This window comes from Falco peregrinus, chromosome 9 (genome assembly GCF_023634155.1).
Source record: "Falco peregrinus isolate bFalPer1 chromosome 9, bFalPer1.pri, whole genome shotgun sequence".
Classification (NCBI taxonomy): Eukaryota; Metazoa; Chordata; class Aves; order Falconiformes; family Falconidae; genus Falco; species Falco peregrinus.
Window position 1 is genome coordinate 24,154,707 of NC_073729.1, and position 20,924 is coordinate 24,175,630.

General features: G+C 48.1%; 1 protein-coding gene across 1 annotated transcript; it reads left to right on the forward strand.

Annotated features, from left to right (window-relative positions):
• The first annotated feature begins 14,041 nt into the window (after positions 1 to 14,041).
• On the forward strand, positions 14,042 to 18,664 carry LOC114012849 (uncharacterized). The gene is made up of 6 exons (XM_027790308.2): positions 14,042 to 14,216; positions 14,317 to 14,376; positions 14,565 to 14,909; positions 15,641 to 15,716; positions 16,457 to 16,543; positions 17,308 to 18,664. Exons 1-6 carry the CDS (start codon positions 14,042 to 14,044, stop codon positions 17,753 to 17,755), a joined length of 1,191 nt encoding a protein of 396 aa, XP_027646109.2. The 3' UTR covers positions 17,756 to 18,664.
• Positions 18,665 to 20,924: the final 2,260 nt, after the last annotated feature.

A 20,924-nucleotide genomic window follows, 5' to 3' on the forward strand; every position in this document is an offset into this window, starting at 1 on the left:
AAGGAAGATCCTTTCTCTGAGATAATAGCAGCACTAAATAAAGTGAAATACCTTCTCTGTTAGCTCCAGCAGGAACTGGATGAAGCTCTCATTCACATAAATTTTAATCCAACATGTGTCTGCATAGTAATCAGTTGTGGGAGCCTTCAAACTGTTGTAGGATGAGGGACGGTGCTTAGGGCTAAGATAACTGGCTCTCATACGAGTAGGAAGAGTAAATTAGGCGTGGATCAGCCATGAGTTTTAGCAGAGCAATTGTAATGTATGCCAGCTCAGGGGAAACATTTAACTAAATTAAGCTAAGGGTCTGTCTTCTTTGCAAGGTAAGTTTTGAAGCAGTCCTCTACTAAAGAGAATGTAGTAGTCCTGGACTCCAAACAGACCTTTAAATCCAAGTTTTCCTGGGGTTTGAGAAAGCTGAGAGCTTGAGCAGAATTTTATGGCCTTGGTCTTGACTCTTGAGCTGTAAACACTCCCATAAAATGAACGCCAAAGTTATAACTTCCACAGATTTTTAAGAGCTGCAGTGGAGAAAGGTCCACCTGGATTCTGCTCTAAGAACCTGTCCCCAGAACACTTTCAAGTGCTATTAAACTGCATTAAACCCCCTTTTTATGGCAGAGGGTTAATTTCAAACACCAGTCTATCAGCCTGACACGTTCTTCAAGAAGGAACAAACTTTACGAGACATATTTAAAATAATTTCTCTGACACGTTTACAGCTGTAAGAACATTAGTAAACCAAAGTGGCTATTCATTGTGCAGTAGCCACTAAGCAATTACGTTTTGTCAGTAGGCAGCCTAATGAAACCAGCAGTTAACAACCTAATGAGAATGGAAGGCAGCCCACTGTTCCACAGAGGCATCCCTTTGCTGTCCCTGGTTATCCTGCACACAGTGTGTTCAGGTAAAAGTTGATGTTCACATAAAAACTGCCTGGTTTTGCAGAAGGGTGATGCACTTTTTCTGTGGCGGTGTTTCACACGTGTGTGCCCAGGTGCTGCCACGTTGGGATCACATCACAAAGCCCAACAATTCTGCAGGAGCTGGTGAAGAGGGAGATGTCTGATAGCATGGCAAGGGAAAAATCAGAGTGGTGGGATTTTCTTTTAGTGTTTCCCTCAGTGCCATGTTCGTATCACAGATAAGGCAGCGGAGGGCTAAGGCATCTGTTAATGACCAGGAGATTGGTGCAGAGCCCAGATGCTGACCCACGGAGGCCCACTGTGCCCTGGCTGCTCTCTGGACTGATGTCTTTGGAAAGCATCCACATGTGTCTATCCCCCACGCCACCCCCCCTCTTTTTTTTTTCCTTTTTTTTTTCTCCGCTGCTGGAGTGCTTGGAGCCTCTTATTCTTTTGCACGAGGGAGCCTAAAGGGTCATGCTGCTGACAAGCAAACTTGTACAATCCTTCTGCAGCTCATCAGCAAGGAGAGGACCAAGCCAGCCATCTGTGCAGGGGTAATTAAGCAGCACAGCCTGGCAGGCAGCCAGCAAGCAGGCAGGGGACAGCGGGATGCTCCAGGCAGGGGGACCAGTGCTGATGTTCTTCTCCAGGGCATGAGGTAACACTGGCAAAGGGGCACAGGTGTGGAAGGGCCAGGTGTCCCCTCAAATGCAGGTATTGTCCTGTCCCTCCAGGCCGCTCTGAAGTCCGCTGTGGATATCGGAGCTCCTGGCTGAGCCGATGGAGATGAGCTCATGCAAAGAAGGTGCTGGGTAAGGGCGGTCTGATGACCAGCAAGTAAAGTGGCGAGTGCTGAAGAATAGGTATGCCAAGTAATTCCAGCACCTCTTTCGAGCAGGGCAGGGTCAGAAGTTGAGGAGAGGTGGCCGTGTGGTAGCAAACTGGGTTTGGAGGCTGCAGCTGGTGCTGGTGCGTTGGTACTTATCTCACCTGGCTTATGAAGGAGCCCAAGCAGAGCTGGGTGTGGAGACCTCGGGCTCCGGCTCCCTGCCATCCCTTGTGCTCGGTGGCTGATTGTACAGCCTGGAAGGCACAGCCCTGCATCCTTCTCTGCCCCGGCTCGGTGTGGGTATTGTGAAAGCTACGTAAGTATCTAAGCCTTTACCTATATATTGATAAACCTTTAGAGCAAAGATAAGGAGTTGCTGTTTTGGTTCTAATTCTAGGCTACTTTCAATCTAGATTTTCCCTGACAGTTAACATATTGTTTTTTGGTTTCTTTGAACAATCTGTCATTCTTTTGATAGGTAATGAATAGCAGCATCTGTTTTACCCTCATTATACACACTATTCTATAATGTCTAGCCTTTTTAGGTTCTTTCTTCTCCAAGTCCTAATCACTATGCTCACTCCTATACACTTCTAATCATTTTTACTGCTTACCGGTGGACTTTTCAGTTCTGCCACCCACATTTGAAGCAAGGCCTCTGTGACTCACTGCACCCTGTGCTAGATGTCAGGTCAGTCTATAGAATAGCATTAGGATGTATTCAGCTGTATTTCCTCTTCCTCATTCTCTATACATGGTAATGTTTTGCTACGAGCACTTTTGCTTTCTGAGTGCTCTCTCATGGCTTGATCCTTTTCCAGAATAATCAGAGTGATGTCAGGTTTTAATCCCCTCTCAGCTCTGAGGTCTGGCTTTTGAAGAGCCCTAGTTGTGCTTTCCTACTTGTCTCATCCAGTCCTTGATAGAAATATTTGGCCTTCATGGATGATTCTCCAAGTTTGTGCATGCTGGCACTGTTTTCCTTGGAAGGTTTTTGAGTCTTTGAAGCCTTTTCTGGTGTGGGAATGACAATCCTAATGCTTGATGGGGATTGCACCTGCCCGAGTTGTGAAACCTGCTGAAAAACGCTGTTTCTTTCCTTTCAGGTGACTGTTTTCATCAACAGACTATGAGCTTTTGGGATTTCTTTTCAAAGGGAATTTCAATTATTCTCCATTTGGGGTTTCAAAGGGAAATGTTTTTTTTCACCAGCACCTGCTTACAATCCAATTAGCTAGCTGCCTTTGGGAATTAACCATAACGCATTTCAGGAGAACAGAATAACAACAGGACAAAATCAAGCAGTGGCAACTCCGTGAGAGTCTTGATGGAATTTGGACCCAGCCTTTCCCAGGGGCAGGATCCTGAACAGCCCCGTAACTCTCTGCCATCTCCTTTGCCTGCTGCCATGCAATGCCTTGAAGTGGTGGGGGAAAAAACCCATCTTGTCACTCTGCTCCAGGTTCACATGTGTACTATCACCTGAAAACATATGTATTCATGCCTGTGGTTCGTGTGCCTGGGCTTTGCACACAAAACCTCTTCTTTTGACAATGCGGCCAGCCTGGCTGCTAGGGCACAGAGCTCTCCGGCTGAGAGCCTTTGGGCTCTCTCCTCTGCAAGAGGTGCTTGCATCTCCTCTTTCTTCACCTGGTTTTCCCCCTTATCTGAAGGTTCCTTGATGGAAGTTTTTGCAGATGGGAAAGCGCAGCAGGATTGCTAGAATGAAACAGGCTTTTTTTGTGTGTGATGTGCAGTGGCTGGCTTTGAGGCAGTTGATTCATCCCTTGGGGGCTGGGTTTAAAAACTCTTTAAACTCTACAGCTGATCTCCTGGAATCTATCCGGGACTGAGAACATGCTGTTGTGCATAAACTGTGCTCAGCAGTACTAACTCAAGGCTTCATCCTGCTCATTTCAGACATGAGTAGGTGGTTCCTTATACTGGTCCTCTCACTGGAAGAGATACATTCAAAGAATTGGTGTCCCATAGGTATTTAGTTATGTGTTTTCCTCAAAAATGTGGTTAGATGAGGTATGTGGGAGTCATTTCTTTAGGAGGAAAGGAGAAACCGCTGATGCTGCCCAGGACTGGGCCTCCCTACACAGCAGTCTGGCACAGATGTGCTTCTGAAGAGTTTTATAATTTGTCCTTGTGTTCCGTGTGTGATTTAATGAAAGATTTTTTAATGAAAGACCCTTTTTGTACTGTAATTGAGCTCTTTATCTTATCTGAAAAGCAGAGCACAATCCTTTCCAGAATGGTGTTTGAGTAACAGCCTATTTGCATTTCCCCCACCGTGGTGTTGCTCACAGGAGCCACTAGCTCTTTATTTAAGAGCAGACAATAAACAGATTTCTTTGAGTCAAAAATACATTGGTGATGCCATACAGAGTAGGTTTGAGAAGCAAACCATCTCATCCCAACTGAGCAAACAGAACCTTCCCTGGTCCTGAAAAGCAAGAAGTGAGCTTTCCCTCAGTGAACACCTGAGTCTTCGTGCAGTTTGATGCTCAGCAAAGGGTACATGGAGGTGACAGCTGTCAGCAAAATGAATTACTCTGGGCAGGTAAAAGTTGGTGGGAGATAAAAGTGGGAACTTCAAAACAACAGGGTACTGGAAAAAATTCTAAGAAAGGCAGTGTTCAGTGAAAATCTCCCCTTCATCTTAAGCCTTCAAAAACCATTTTGACAAAAATGCCCTGCTTTTGATCAATCTGATCTTCCTAAATAGTGTTTCACAGTCAGGATTATGAGTTAAGAGAGTTTAAAGAAGAAATCTTAGCACAGGATTTTTCACTGTGACTTTAGTCATTGTTTTAGTGTGCTGCAGGCTGGAGAGAGGCCACGAGCCCCCGCTGCAGGCTGATGGGACCCTGTTGACCCAAGAACTGATGGACACTGCCCAAACCTAGTGTTGGACTGGCCCAAACCCACAGTCTGGATAGGATCATGTGAAGCCCTTAACACTAGAAAATACTTGAATCTTGATGGTGATCCACAATTCCCACTCCAAAACCATGGGCAATGCAAATAGTGACCAGTTTGCTCCTGCTCTGTGCAGAACTGATGGTTGTGAGTAGCAGAGCCATGGGATGAATCGGCTGCTGGCATGTTGGGGCACACAAAACTTCACGTCTCTGCTGCTTTGGTCCACAGAGCAGAGTGCATTTTACTAGACAAATACCTGTGGAGTGAAGAGGCAAGCCTTCCCCTGCTGCTGGCCGTTGTTTGATCGTAGAGTCATAGAACGGTTTGGGCTGGAAGGGACCTTAAAGACGATCTAGTTGCAACCCCCCTGCCATGGGCAGGGACCCCTCCCACCAGCCCAGGTTGCCCCAGGCCCCATCCAGCCTGGCCCCGAACCCTGCCAGGGACGGGGCACCCCCAGCTGCTCTGGGCAGCCTGTGCCAGGGCCTCGCTGCCCTCACAGGGAAGAATTTCTTCCTCGTATCTGATTGAAATCTACTGTCTTTCAGCTTAAAGCCATTCTCTCTTGTGCTATAGCTACATGTCCTTGTAAAAAGCCCCTCTCCAGCTTTCTTGATGTTGTGCTCATTGCAAACACATGAGTTACATCTTGTACAGGTCTGTGAAGTCAATGCAGAGGGTTCCAGGCTGGGCTCAGATCAGCTGTGTCACCAGGTGAGTGAGGACGAGACTCTGCACCACATTTCCACAGCTGGAGATAAGTGGGATGAATTGCATCCGCTGACAAAGTGAGAAATGCATCATGTTTTGTCTCACCTTGCATGGCAGATATGCTAATGTAGAACATCGCTGTCTTCCCAGCTTCTGCTTCTTCCTCTGCGCTCTTGCACTGATGCCCACCTTGAGTGAGAAGACCCATCCATTTTGATCCTGTCACTTCATACTTCCCTTTGTACTAATCCAGTCATCCCTGAGAAGACCTCCATTACTGGAGTAATAAGCACTATTGCATCAGGCTTTGATGTGATGAGCAGTGGATTTTTGTACTCAACATGTCAATTTAAACTGCTACGAATAAAAGATCAATTCCTGCTTTCCTGGAGAAGAAATTAAGGAGAAACCTTTTTGTGTTACGAACTGAATGTACAAGGCTGAAAAGGTGAAGGTGGCGATGAGGTTGTCTCCCGAGAGAGGAGTAAATTTGTCAATTTAGCAAATTAGAGAGAATATGCTTGCATCTTTTAAGTAGTCAGGTACCAAAATAATGTCACTCTGAGTCGGCAGGGCTGGGAGTCGCTTGTGCTGCTAAGCAGAGCCATGGATTTTGACAGATCTACTCACGCGAGAGCCCGTCTGCTAATGGCAGCTCCATGAAGCAGGGTGTAGGGGCGGCTGATCAAGGACAGTTTCTCTGCCTGGTTTTCCAGTGTGTTGCTACAAGGCTGTTTGAGGGTGTTTTCCATTCCCTTTGCATCCCTGTGGATGGCGTCCTTGCTGAGACCATCCTGCGACACTCTCACTGCCTGCGCGGTGGCACTGACATGGCTTGCACCGACGTGGCTTGCACCATGCACCGGTGCCTTCGAGGGCTCGGTCCCCTTTCATGCAAAGCTGTCGCAGGTTAGAGGGAATTTGATGAATTATTCAGCAGCATCAAAGGCCCTGTGAGAAATAATTAGTGGCTGTGATTACTTAAGGTGAAAGTGGAGGATTTCATGCTTTTTGGCAGAGGAGCGGGTGCTGCTGCAGAAGCTCTGATCCAGGGTGCAGCACCCTGGGACGTCGTGGAGAGGGGTGAGAGGTCCCCTATGGCACCTCAGTCCCACCTGGCACAGCTTCCCATCCAAAATCAGCCCAGACCCCATGGTCTCCCTATGCAAAGAACTGCTCTTTGTGCTTTTGGCCAGAAACAGGATGAAATGAGGTGGGGGGAGGTTGAAAAAAAAAGAAAAAGCAACGGAGCAATGCTGAGGGCAAGAGCTCCGTTCTGCAGGGATGCTGTGGAGGGGGCTGGAGGCAGCGCCCTGCCTGCACTCACCCGTGCTCATGGGTGCTCATGCGGTGTGTGCCACCCGGTGAGTCCCTTCCGCAACTAACGTGCTCCTCTTTATATGTAATTAATTAGCAGCAGGTTTTGATTCTGGAATCACAATTGTGCCGGTGGAGGAATATGAAACAATGTGTTCTCTTGGCGTTGGAGCTCCTTTAATGGTACCCACGACTACGTTCGCCAAGGTAACAGGGGGCAATGACTCAGAAGATGTGCAGCCAGCAGCTGGCAGTGCAGTGCCGGCTCCATGGTGCCTGAGCACTTGGATTTGGTGCTCCCAAGCACAGACCTCACGTCCCTGCAGCACCTTTTCATCCAGGGAAGGTGCAGAAAAGGTGATGGAGTCCCCAGGGATGTGGTGCCAAGAGGTGACGTGATGAGATGAATTTTCCACATCAGCCCTTTCTCACTGTGTTATTTCCTCCCTTTGCAAGATGATGTGCAGGGATGTTTCCTCTTTTCTGCCCCCTTCACTGTTACTCCCTGGAAACCTGAACCTAAGAAGTGCATTCTTGGGGTTTTGTTCTTTTTAATTACACTGGCCCGTACATCAAGAACGACTCTATAGCTTTCCCTGGGGTTTGTTACTATATGAATCTCTGAGGCTTTTTCTGCTTTTTGGCTCTGATTTTGTGACTTGGTAGGCATGTGCTGAATTTGAAAAATGTGGTCAGTCCTGTTACTCTCAGAGGAGCTGCTCAGCTACCTGAAGTTAAGCAGGTTTGTATTGCCCAGGTACCTATGGCTGTAATTAAAACGTAAAATAATTTCCTCCATTTCAGTTTCGTGAGACTGTTCTATTCTGTTTATGGTACATCCTCAGTTTGGTTAATTCCTGCTAGTCCCCTTCACATCCCTGTGAATACTAAAAAGAGGCTAAAATTAAATACTTGAAAACATCAGAAAAGCTTTGAGAATATTTAAAAGCCATCCTAGTGTTTTATGGCGCTACCCTTTCTCAGTTAAAGATCCTTCCATTTTTTGGTGATTTTTTCCCCCCTCTTTTTTTTTTTTTTTTTTTTTTGCTAGCTGTGCTTATGCTATCTTCCTGACAAGCTCCCAAAAGAAACCAGTCAGCCAAGCAGATAAGGAAACAGATGTAGAGTGCAAAGGTCAAATAAATACAGACAGCTCTGGAAAAAGGCTTTGCAAAATGATGGGGAGCTGAATAAGTGAAAAATAAGGGTTTTTTTTGGAATGGGATCTCAAAGGGGAAACCCTTTTCTGCAGAGGAAAAAAAACACCTTAGCCTCCAAAAAATGTCTTAATGAATTCAGGGCAGTAAAAGAGAAAAAATAATAACTTGCATTTTGGTAAATGTGAAGCCCTGCCAGACCTATGGACTCGCTGCTGGAGCACACACAGCCTCTGCAGCCATGCAAAACTGTGCCTTGGGCATTTAGTCTCTGATTTTCTCATCATTTTATGGCCTCTGCCATGTAAAGAATGATATGGAAATGCTCCAACCTAGGAAAGCATTTAACGAACTGCAGTAAGTAGCACTTACATTTACCAGTCTAGCTGGCTGCTGACCTGGGATTGTTGCTTTACTCCCCATTTCTGAGTAATTTAGGTTATTTCTAGTTTATTAGGAAAGAGACAAGTCTTTAATTAAAATGCAGTTAATTCTAGCTTCATTAGCCTGGATCGTATTTCACTGTTCCTCTTATCATAGGCAGAGATGGGACTTGCGCTTATTTCATTTAAAATGCAAAATGCCACCAGGTGGTCGCTCTCCGGTACAGACAGTGACTTATGCCACAGCGTTTGTCACGGACGGCCGCAAAACCCTGACCCAGATCCATCCTAATGACTCCATCAGCCCAACCTACCATCCCAAATGGGACTGGTGACAAAGGGCATCGCTAAATGCCTGGCTCTCTCTGTCCTTGCGGCGTGGCTGTGTACCCTGGCACTGCTGATCCCTCCTCGTGATGCACAGCTCACAGCCCTAGCTCCCCTCTCCCTGTGTAGGAGGGATGCAGGGCTGGTCTCAGGTCTGCTCCCACTGAACCACCGTGCTTGATGGCTCCCATGTCATTTCGTCATGGCAATAAAAATTAATGAGCAATATAGCTCTCATCCCTCAATTATTGAATTATGGCTGCATTCTGAAATGGTGAAGCGTGTGTCTGGGCTGCTAAACCCACGCTAAAGGAAGAGTAATGCCGCAGAGGTAAAATGAAAGGGAGATTAAACCCACCTATGTTTGCTATTTAAATCCTATTGAACATCAGTTACGATCATCCTGATAAAGACAGGGCAGCATTCAAACAGATGCTGAACATGGTTCCTCTGGTGCATCTCTAGATGAGATTACAAGGAAGCTATTGTTGTTCCTTGGCCACAGCAGCTGAAATCTAAATCTCAGCAAGTGCAGCTCAGAGGGTGAATGTGTACTGGCACTGGGCATCAGGGTATGGGGTTTGTTTTCAAAGAATCAGGCAACACAGAAAGAGAGGTTCCTGAAAACAGTAACCACGCACAGCCTGCAACCAGGCATCTAGCAGCGGATTTCGTATTCAAACGCAGGGAGGGAAATCTAATCAGGACTTGCTAATTTTCATGAAGTCTAACACTTGGGATTCACTTCAGACTCACATTTTCCTGGAATAATTCAACACAAACACTTTAGTCTCATCAAACAACAGAAAAGTCAAGTGTCCATGTATAAATATACAATTTGCCTTCCTCTTGTGGTCACCGCAACCTTTCCTCTCCTGCGGTTTGCAGTTGCCCTGCTGGCCTCTGCCCCCAGGACCTGTCAGCTGTTCCACTTTGCATACTGATGGTCCTTCACAGGAAAGCAAACAAATGCTTGCTTAAAGCAAGCCCACTTCACAAGCAGATTTTATTTGAACCCGAATCCAAGCTCATCTCCATTGTCATGTACCTCTGTTATTTCCCCCCTCACCATTGCTTTTCCATTTCTTCTTCCTATGCAGTTCTCCTTCCTCAGCAACATCATTCAAAACTACATAGAATTCAGACACTGCTGCTTTTGTATTTGTATCTGCTGTGATACCTTATCTCAGCTAGATCTCTATTTAACATCTGGTTTTCCCTGGGCTGGCAGATGTATTCTTTGAGCTGTAAATATTGCAAAGCAGGGATACAGAAATCTTCCTGCCCTATGAATTTGACTGAGGTCCTTTTCTAATATCTCACTGAACATCTGAAGTCTCCCTTTCCTCCAAGAACCTCCAGAGCTGCTTTTGGCTAAGATCAAGCAGAAAGCGCTCTTTGGATTCACTCCCTAGCTGTGTTTCCATCTCATGCAGTGGCCGGGTAGGATGTCTGGCCGGGCAGGCAGCTTTTGCAGACAGGTCTGCAGATGGTCCCAGACCACTGCACCTTTGCCTGCTGGTGTCCAGCCCAGACCACAGCAGGCTGGGTGCCATGTGGGACCTTTTCTTCACCACCGGCTCTGACAAAGCTGGTGCCTGGTATTTTAACTGATGATGTGGTCTGGCAGGATTTGTACTTTGGTTTCCTGGAACTGGAAGCTCAAGGCATTAAAAGTCTGTGCAATTAAACCACTGCTGACCAGTGGGATTTGGGGTTGCTGTTGTGGCTCTCATGTTGATTGAAATACCTGATTGCTAATGGTTGTATCCTGATGTGCTGGGCCAATGCAGGTGCTGACCGCAGGACCAGAGACCACCTCAAGCCAAGGCCCTACCCAGCCTTCTCCTGTTGGGAAGCAGCAGTGTGGTGATGGTGGTGGCCTCGGTCAGGATCAAAGTGCTGATGATGGTTTCCAACACTAACTACAGTCTCTCTTTGCTGCTAGGTCAACCAGAGGACCCACCCCAGGGACAGATTAGTGCCACAGTCATGTTTCTCTGGGGAGATGGGGACTAAACAGAAATGGGACGTGACCTGCAAAGCTGAGCATCGAGCTGGGGAGAGTGTGGTGATGTCTCTCCAGAGGTGCAGGGTCTTTAGCCTGACTGTGACCCCTTTCAGGAAATGGGAAGCCCCCCCCTCCCTGCCCCGTTGTGTCGCCCTGAAGCACAGGTCTCAATGTCCTGCAGAGCCCAGCAGCCCCATGGCAGAGGCTCCACTGCAAAACCTTGTTTTGCTCATGACCACCACAGTGAAATAAATTGGCTGGCCTTGTGGCTCTGTCCCTAAGCCCAGGCAATGCCTGTGTCCCCAGCTACCTTACACCATCCCTGGGACTGCCCCAGCATCGGGGAGCCCACGAGCTCCCACCAGCTGCAGAGTCCCTGCCTGCACCCGCCTGGCCGTGCACCGTGGTCCTGCACGCGTCAGCGGTAATGAGCCCTGTGCTGGGAAACCCCAGGGGCTGCAGCGGTGATATTTTGGGGAGAAACACACGGGGAAAGCAGAGCTGTGCGTGGCCAGCTGGGGACATTTGGGCTGGTGGGAGGACCAGGGTGAGGCAGTGACCTGCTGAGCCGATTGCCACCATCAGTGCTTGCCCAGGCTGGGACACAGAGTGGAGGAGCTGTGCACATTTGCACACACATGTGCAGGGACGGACGGGTGCGTGGCTTGGGAAGCCCCTTTGATTCCTCAAGCAAAGGCCTAAGTGCATGGTCCTTTTCATCACATAGCAGGTAAAAAAACGAAGCAGCTGAGATGTATCTTAACCAGGGAGAGATTTGGAGGCGGGGGGAGAAAGAAACTAATGGTAAGTGTGAAGGATGCTTTGAAAAAGAGTAAAACATGCTGCCAGGCTTCCCTCTGAGAACAAGTCTGATCTCTTTCTTTTTATTTCTTTTGGTGCTGTGTTATTCCTCCGTGGCTAGGAGGCTGCAGGCGTTTCAATTCTTTTCTTCAAGTCCTTGTTTCAAAAAGGGCCCAAAATATGTTTTCTTCTAAGACGCAGCAAATGGGAAGCGCATAATGCAGCTGTCTCTAAGCTTCTCTTCTCCTGTCTCGGGGAGAAAGGAATTCACCAAGCCCTAGAGCCTGACTCACTCGCTGTGTGAGCATGAATTAACCAGGAATGTTCGAGAATTATTCCTGAATAATTCATGAACCTGAATTAATCATGCATTTTCATGAATTATTCATGAATAACTCATGGAAATGCAAGGTTTATTCATGCTCCAAAAAACCCAAGGCTTTTTCTCTTCTCTTCTGCTCTCTCTCCCTGTAAGAAACAGACCTGAAACAAGCTAAGGAAAAAAAAATAGTATCTGTATATAGAAAAATAACAGGAATAATAATGCTGAAACAAAACAACCAGGGAAAAAGAAAGCCAAGGGTCTTTTTTTCTTTGCAGTGGGGACGGCAGGTGGGAGCTTTCTAAGCCAGACAAAGGAGACCTGACAAGGAACTGTGGTGAAGGGACAAGCCCGAGGCAAAGAAGTGTCCGGTCGCCTCCTCTCCTGGAGCAGGCAGCTGAGAGCTGGATAGACAGGAGACATTTTGCAAGACTCAACACCTGGAGGAGTGCTAACCAGGCAAGGACCGAGCTCTATTGCTATCAGGATTTTGATCTCTTTCTTTCTCTCTCTCTCTTTTTCTCTGTTTGTGTATTTGTGTAGTTTTGTTGCATTCATTAAGGTAAATGAGCAACTGGTAAGTGGGGCAGGAGGGAGCAGCAGCAGCTATGAAGATCAGTGATTTTTCTTTAAATGTTAGAGAAAGGAAAACCCCTCCAGAGAGCTTTTCGGGGCTGGGGTGGTTTGCTGTTTGGAATATGGAGCTTTTTACAACAGAGCTAAGTGTCTGGGAGGGAGAGATCTCAGATATGCATTTATCCCAGTTTCTTGGTCTGTAACCTTCCCTGGGCTCAGGAGAGGGCTGGGTGCAGCTGCCTGCTGCAAGAGCATCCACCAGCAGGGAAGGGGATGTGGGGAGCCCGGCAGTTACCACACAATTAATTTGCGTGTGGTGCTTCCTTACGAAAATAAACCTTGGAGTGTGTCTCGGCCAAGAGGAAAGGGTTGGAGTGAGCCAGCTGTGAGCCGGTGCCAGCAGGGCAGGCTGGCAGGTTTGGGGAAAGTTACGGTTCCTGCAAGGAGCTTTGCTGTAGCTGATGATGGGGGGGTAGGGGGCCAGGGGGTTAAGGAAAAGGAGAAAGTTCTCCAGGGTGAACTGAACCTCCTCAGTGAGAGGAATCAAACCCAGGCTTGGCTTTAATGAGGGTGTGGAGGTAAAACAAAAGACTGCAATAAATTGGGTTCTAGCTGCCTTCTCTGCCATCTTGTCCCTGCTCCACCTCTCCCCTCCCTGCCCCAGCTCACTCCCATCAGCTTTGGACACTGTGGCCATTCTCCACACAGTGCCCAGCACAAGGGCTCAGCCCCAGTCCCCAGAACCCTTCTGCCAAATCCTGCTGCAAAGCAGAGCAGGATGGTCTGGGGTGATGCTCTGCCAGGGCCCTTAGGAGCGCTGGCAGATGGTCTCTACTTAATTTTGTCCCCATTCATGACATGTTGGTTGAAACCTGGAATGAAGCCTTCCCTGAACCCAGCAGCCCGTGGCTCCTCAGCTTTCCCTGTGGCTCAGGAGGCTTTGAAAGTCAGCAGTACCCTGGCTGCTGTTCAATTGCTGAGCTCTCCTATTTCTCCAGTGATTTAAGCCTGCAGCTCTAAGGGGAACACCAGGGTGTCCCAGTGGGCAGAGCAGTGGGCCAGGACCCGGGAGACCAGCTCCTTGCAGCTTTGCTACTTGGCTGCCTTAGATGTTTCTGTCACTGCTCTGCGCCTCAGTTTCTGCGTGTGTGAAATGCAGGTAACTTGCTGCCCTCCTTATCAGAGCACTTTGACATTTACTGGGGAAAATAACTGTACAGGCAAAGGGATGATCATTTCCTGGAAGAACCCTGGGCCTTGAGTCTCTTCTCTGTACTGCCTTGATATCACGCAGGTACGATCCTGTGCTGTAGCAAATTACTGTAGACCCATTGAGGTCAGTTGAGCTGGGCTGGCTCCCGGGGGCGGAGGAACCAGCCTGTCTCTGCTCAGCGGCTCATCCAGGGTCTGCTCTGGGCACCCCACCTGAGAGCTGGTCCTGCCCGACCCCAGGGGGCACGTGTCCTGGCTGGAGCTGCAGTTCCTCTTCAAATTAAACTGGGGCACACTAAAGGCACGTGGGGCTGTCCCCAGGTCAGTCCCAGGACAACCTCCCAGGGAAGGGGTTTAGTATGGGGCAAGCACAGAAGGGGAGGAATGGGAGAGGAGAAACAACTGGTAGAAAAAGTGCAGGGACAAGTATTTTATACCTGTAGGCTGCACTTGCTCAGGTAGAGCATCATTTGCTAATCCTCCCAACCATGGGAGAGCACAAAGCTGTGCTGTGATGCTCCCCTACCGTTCCCCCCATGCCAGGTGGGCAGCCCCCATGTCAGCCAAGATCTACGTCCTCATCAGCTGGCCCGATGGCAGCCGGGTGATCAACATCGAGAACATCAAGGAGCCCCGCAAGCCCTTCCATCTCTACACAGTGGGCGAGCAGGTGCTGGCCCGCTGCCCCGGCTTCAGTGGGCTCTACTGGGGCATGGTGGAAGGCATAAGTGGTGAGTGACACCTCTCTGTCCTGGGCTTTGCAATCTGGGGCTCCTCAGGAGCAACCTTTAGAGAAGGAGTTCAGGGATGAAAAGTCCTCTCTCCCTGCAGAGCATAAAGATATTTTAGAGAAGAAGCTGCTGGAAGATAGACAGCTCCTGGAGAAGTTAAGTGAGTAAGGTCTTTTGAAGATTGCACCTTTCTGCTTCCATTGGGCTTTTGGGGGTGGGAGGATGCTGTACATTCTATTCCTGTCATAGATTTCACATTGCTACAAGGGCAAAAAGTGCTGAGTGGGAGGTGGGAGATACACAACATTGATACCCCTTGCACATCTTGAGTATCCCCTTTGCTTTCAGAAGAAGAACCGGCTGTCCATAGCATGATGCCACCCCAGCCAAAAAAATCCAGGAAAACCTTCCCAAAATGGACCCTGGGGAATGGATCCAGGAAATACCATGGTGACAGGACTTACCCTGCAAAACCGCTGCTGAGGGTGGCCGAGGCCAGCCTGCCCCATGATGCTGGCAACTCCTCCATCATCAAGGAGAGGAGTGCCCTGGGCAACGTGGCAGGAAGCCCCCGCTCCCTGGCAGGTTCCCCCCACCCAGCCAGCGCCTTCACACCTCCGTCCACGTTTGTCACCATGGCCATGGCAGGGACTTCCCAAGGTGAAGAGGACAGGGCTGGTCCAGCTACCAGAGGTAACCGTGGCTGTAAATCAGGACATTGGCTTTTAGCTCTCTCCTGCCTCATCCTGACCGGCAGGCTGGGATGGGGACTGCAGAGCTGCCGGGAGACCTCTGCTTGGCTCCAGGGCTCTGTGTGCTTTCTCCCAGGGCTACAAAGGCTAGAGATGAAATTTCCTGCTCCCTTCCACCTGGGAGATCTCCCACAGGAGGTCTGTCTAAAGGGAGATGCCTGTGAGACAGCGTATGCTATCTGCTTTACCAGGCACCAGCTCTGTCTCCTGGTTCTTTCCTCAAGAGCCAAAAAACAATCTAGCCTGTGAATAATTGTGAAACACCCAAAAGCCTTGTGTCTCAATTAGTCAAACCTTCTCAGATTTGACTATTTCCCTGCTTTTCCATCCACTATCACATCCATGAAATGCACTTATAAAAACATGCTGGTGTGTTATTTACCTGCTGACTGACAGCAGTGCCCAGAGACACATTGGCTATGCTTGCCTTGCCCACTATGTCTGTTGTGACGGGAACAGAAGGAGCCCTTGAGATACCACCTTTTTCTAATAACAAAATCCCTATTGTTCAGTCCTGGAAAGCATGTCTGGATCGCTCTGTTTATGCCAAGGGAGTAATATGTTGCTGTGCAATCTAGCAGGAGTGCTTAGATAATCTGTTCTGGAGACAGAGGGATTCAGGACCTTTTCAGCAGCTGGCTTGTTCAGCTTATCTCCCATCCCTGCCTGTAGATTATGTTGTCTTGCCAATGAAGAGGAAGTCAGATGGCATCTTGTCCCAGTGCCAGCAACACATCTGCCTGAACAGGTAACACTTGGAAGCATGGTGAGGACCCTGAACGTTTCACACAATGAATATTCATTTCATAGTGGAGGGTTTGTCCACTCTGTTTCCATGCCCTGGTGGTGCTCACTTGAAATAGATGTTAACGTAGAATTAAACCCAAAACACAAAAGGTAATGAGAGTTTGTGCGGGTGCAGAGCAAGAGGAAACAGCCTCAAGTTGCACCAGGGGAGGTTTAGGTTAGATATTAAGAAAAATTTCTTCACCAAAAGGGTGGCCAAACATTGGAACAGGCTGCCCAGGGAGGTGGTGGAGTCACCTGTTTAAAAAACAGGTAGATGCAGTGCTTAGGGACATGGTTTAGTCACGGAGTTGGCAGTCCTGGGTTAATGGTTGGACTTGATGATCTTAAAGGTCTTTTCCAACCTAAATGATTCCATGGTTCCGTGATTCTATACTGCAGAGCAGTTGGGTCCCTGGTGCTCTGGAGTCCTCATCCCTTGGTGGGTCAAACAGGAGGACCCCCATATCTGTGCACCAGGGCTTGCTCTGTGTGGAAAGGAGGGAGCACAGGAGGTTGACCACATGAAGACCCATTGACTTTTCCTCTCAATCCATGCTATTCTTGCTGCGAATGAAAACAGAATTGACTTTGTGTTGAATTCCAACCTTTGAATTACAGATCATTCTCCTCAGAAATGAATATGAATATGGACATGAAGCTTCTTGTGGCAGTGCTTTTTAGCTTGCTTGTTTCTTCCAGCTGTGAAGAGCGAAAGCTTGATGCTTTGCAAGAGACGGATGACTTTGAGAGAGTGCAGAAAAATTTTGGTCCTGGTGAAATGGAAAGGTAATTAGCAAGAGAAGGCATTTGTTCTTAACAGTATTTTCCTCCTCACTGCAAGAAAAAGCAGTGAGATGACAGCTGGGTGACAAAATGGTGCAATTTTAGAACCAAAACCAGCTGAATCTCTATGTAATCAGAGCCAGGTGTTTCTTCCTGATTGCAGGGCTTGGAGTTGGAGATGCAAGAAGGCTCTAAAACAGTGCAGAAACCACAAGGCTTTTGCCTATAACAATCAAAATGACATCTATCATGTTTGAACGTGGCTGTGTGGTGCTTGCTTTATTGTCCGTTACTTTTATGACAAGTATCTAGTGATGAAGTAGCTGCTGGGGATAGTTTTCCTGCAAAGAAATGGGTGCCAAAAAATCATGTTACAGTACTGGCATTGTCATTTCCTGCGTGTCTGTTGGTTCATGTCACACGTATGTGCCTCCCGGGACATGCAGAGCAGGACATATCTTTCCTTAAAACTGGAAAGAAAATTGAGCATCACAGTCTCCACGCATGCATGACAAGGTGGGGTTGAGGTTTAAATTCTGAACATTTCTGCGCTACTGAAAAGTCTGGACCATGTCATTTTTCTCTCCTGCCTTGCTCTTCACCCAGGTGTAGCTGGATGGGCTGATGCTCTGGAGAGAAACTCTCCTGTCCCTGTTTGCAGGAGGCATGTAATCACTGCTTGGGTGGAAGTGCTACGTCCTTTAGCAATATCCACAGTGAGGCCATCATGTCTTCTTCCCTTTACACCTGTAATTTTAATTTTTCAGGGCAGAGAAGATAGAGCAGCTGGAGAGGATGGTGTTGGACCTCCAACAGGATGTCCTCTCTCTGAAGAAGAAGGTGCAGAGGCTGGAATCCCTGTCCTTCCAGGAGGAGCCCCACCGGCAGCCATGCGAGGTGGTGGAGCTCTTCAATGGCTACACCAAGGAGCAGCTCAAAGAGACCATCCGGTTTGACCAGAAAATCAGCACTGCCTGCAAGACACTGCTCTACAAACTCTTCACGTCTGACTACATCCAGAGCCACTCCATCACGGGGCGGAGGGGCAACACTTTCCGAGAGGCGAAGCCCATGATGGATGAACGCTGCATCAAGATCATTAGGGTGCTGTTGAAGCAGAAGTTTGGAGATCACCTCAGTGACACAGTGATCACGGAGAAGATACAAAACGTGCAGAAAGCCCTGAGGCAGAAGTTTAAGACAGAATGTCTCTGATGTGTGGGGGACTTGGTGTCTCTTCCTACCATGCTCATCGGTGTACCTGAGCAGCCCTCCCAGAAAAGATGAGTCTGACCTACCGCTGTTCAGCTGATGGCCCCCGAGGAGCCAACCCCAGGGAACACAAGGCAGACCTTCCGCTGCCAAACCTCTGCCTGCATTCAGCGAGCGGGAAGCTTGCCCAGCTTGGCTGGGTTTTGCACATCTGCTAGCACTTTAGAAGTTCCTTTCTGTCCAGTCTGTGCAAACCTCACTGCAGGGTGCATCTAATGATCTCTGGGCCCTCTTTGATGGACATGCTCAAAAGCTTGAGGGTTCCTGTTGAGTCCAAGCAGGGGTCAGTAAGTCAGCTTTGTTCCACTGTGCAGTGGGTTAGGGAGAAAGGTTGGCTCTGGGGTAGGGAGTCCTGCTGCAGATGTGCTTTGCCACCCAGCACGGTTTCACTCTGCATGCCTGTGGTTGCCGCCTCCTGCCTGTGGGACAACATTTGCTCTCTTTGCTCCCAGTGAATGTGTTTTACAATTTCCTTCTATCACAGAAAGGCAGACTCATTAAAATGACACCATAAAACAGCCAGAGAAAGATAATTTCATTTTTTCCTCTATTTTAATGTAGCCGTATGGAAGAAGCATCTTCATTAACAAAAATCTGCTGAAAAGAGGGGAAGTGGTCACCCATGGAAATTAATTGACACTAATTTTCCTTTCAAAACCAGATTATTTCCATGGAGAAATACTGCAGGTTTTTATAACATAAGAGTGGGGGATGGAGGGTGAAACATGGCCTGCTGTAGCTACACCTTTCTTCAAATATCAGACATATTATGAACACAGTCACTATAATTTAAATACAGTATTTATATCCTAGTTGAGAAATTCCCGGTACAAACAGGGATTTTGCTGTGTGAGAGGCTATAGCAAAGAGCTAGAAAGATGTGTCTTTTCCTAAATAGTTCAGAGCTGGAGTATGGGTGGGTTGAAAGTGTTTTTAACATTAAAAGAATAAGATGCTGACACCAGTCCGCCTAAGAGAAGCGCTGCAAAATACCAAACGTTCCCTTTTAAAGAGACTTCTCAGGCAAGAAATTGCTTTTCTAAGTTCAATTTTTACATTATTCAGGAAAGGAAATGTAAGTTGTTTTGCGCTAATCAAAACATATAGTTTAATTAATATGTTTTCTTCTGTTGTTCGAAAGAAGAAAAAAGTGTTATTTTCAGGATTTTCCTGCCCCCTCTGACTTTTTTTCTAGTTGAAAACCAAAATCATTAAAGTAGGGTTAATGCTATGAAGCATTTTGATTTTGGTGGGGAGATACACTTGCCAACATTTTTGGCACTGATTTCATCAGATATGTTTAACAGTTGGACTGGATTGCTGTAGCCGATAACTAAAGATACTCCTGTTTTCCCAGTGCAAGTGTTTTTCCTAACTATTATGCAAACGTGCCAGTGATGATTTCTCGTTTGTACGGACCTTGACTTGAGCAGCAGCTGGAGCAGTTCTGCTGTGATCACTTGGAGCCAAGAGTGCAGCCGGTCCTTGAAAATATGCTCCAACAGAGCAGAACTGCCCCAAAACCTCCTCAGAGCAGAGACACCCGTTCAATTACAGCTGCCTTGCCAGAAACATGTTACCTTCCCACTGCAGGCAAGGCCTTACGTGGGTATCGCTGCTCAAGGAAATACCCCAGAAGATGTTTTTAATGTTGACTTATCAAAGAGAAGATTAAGGAGGCACAAACAACCTTATTTTGTGGGCACTTGCTTTGGCATCAGCCCTTGGAGCTTTTGCACGCCTTCCCTGCAAATTCCTCTTCTCATCTCCCCCACACCATTGCAGCTAGCAGCCCAGCAGCAGGCAGGGATGGAGAGGATGGATACCTCAGACCCACCCCAGTGAGGGACCACCATCACCTCCTGCGTGGGCAGGGCTGCATCCAAGCCGTTTCCATGGGCACACGTTTTCACCTTAATCTTCCCTCCCGGTGCTTCATCAGATCCCTTGCCAAGCTGCAGCCTTGAAAGCCAGCTCACAAACATTATTTATTAAAATAAGTGCTGCTGCTGTCTACCCTTGCCGAGCCCCCTCTGACAAGCTGCAGATCATTACTGCGAAAGGAGGGAGAAAAGAGACCGAGAGGATGGACTTGCTGTGGGGAGCGATTGCTCCCGAAACCAGTCGTCTCTAATCAGCTTCTCTGGAAGCAGATGAGCTGGGTGACCTTTCTGCTTGAAAGGCCCTTTGGTGGCTCCCTAGGAGGTAAACTTCACAGCCTAACAGGCTTGCTGATATTCAGCGAGCGCTCCCAGGAAGTGGGGCCAGTGGCATGGGCTGATGGATGCACACAGCCATGGCACTAACGAGCCGGCACTCAAATGGGCCCTTCTCGGCTCTAAAAGTTGTCCTTAGCTACTCCTGAAAGCTTTGAAACGTTGGAGAGAGCTGAAGAAAGGCAATGCAGGCGGCTTTTTGTTAAACTTCATTTTTAAGGTATTTGTGAACTGGAGGCAGCATTTCCAGGCTAATTGGGAGCACTTGCAGGCACTGACGATCAAACATCACCGCAAGGATGCCGATGCTCTCACCTCCCTGAACTCCAGCTCCGGCTAATCAGCCTCGAGAGGGAAGATCACACAGTGCTGAGATGTGGCATCCCTTCAGGGATGAAGGGGTCAGGGAAGATAGAGGAGGAGGAGGATTTATGCCAGAACCACTTCACTTGAGGATGTTCAAAGCCCGTGTCTCTCTCTAAGTGACGAAGGGCAGCTCCACTGAATTGCATTAACTTCCCACTTTAAAAAAATTACTGGAGAAGCTGGACAGGTCTTTCTGCTGAGATGGTTTGCGCAGCCGAATCCACCGCATCTTGTTAAAAACAATGCTCCTGTTCAGCTGCTGAGCTCTCTGGGTGCAGCAGGGCCTGGGCAGTGAAAACTAGGGCCAAAACCCAGGGTGGTCTTCAAGGAGGCTTTGCACTTGGCTCAAAACCAAGCAGAAATGGGATTTGTCTGTCAACCTGTGCAATTATATAGGCATTAAACACCCAGTCCTCCCTCCTTTCAGCAGGAACCAGTGCAGCTGTGCTGTCCTCAGTGGTTTGCATGACTCAACCAGGGTGTGCAGCAGCTGAGCAGGGACCTCACAGGGCTCTGGGGCTCTCTGGGGG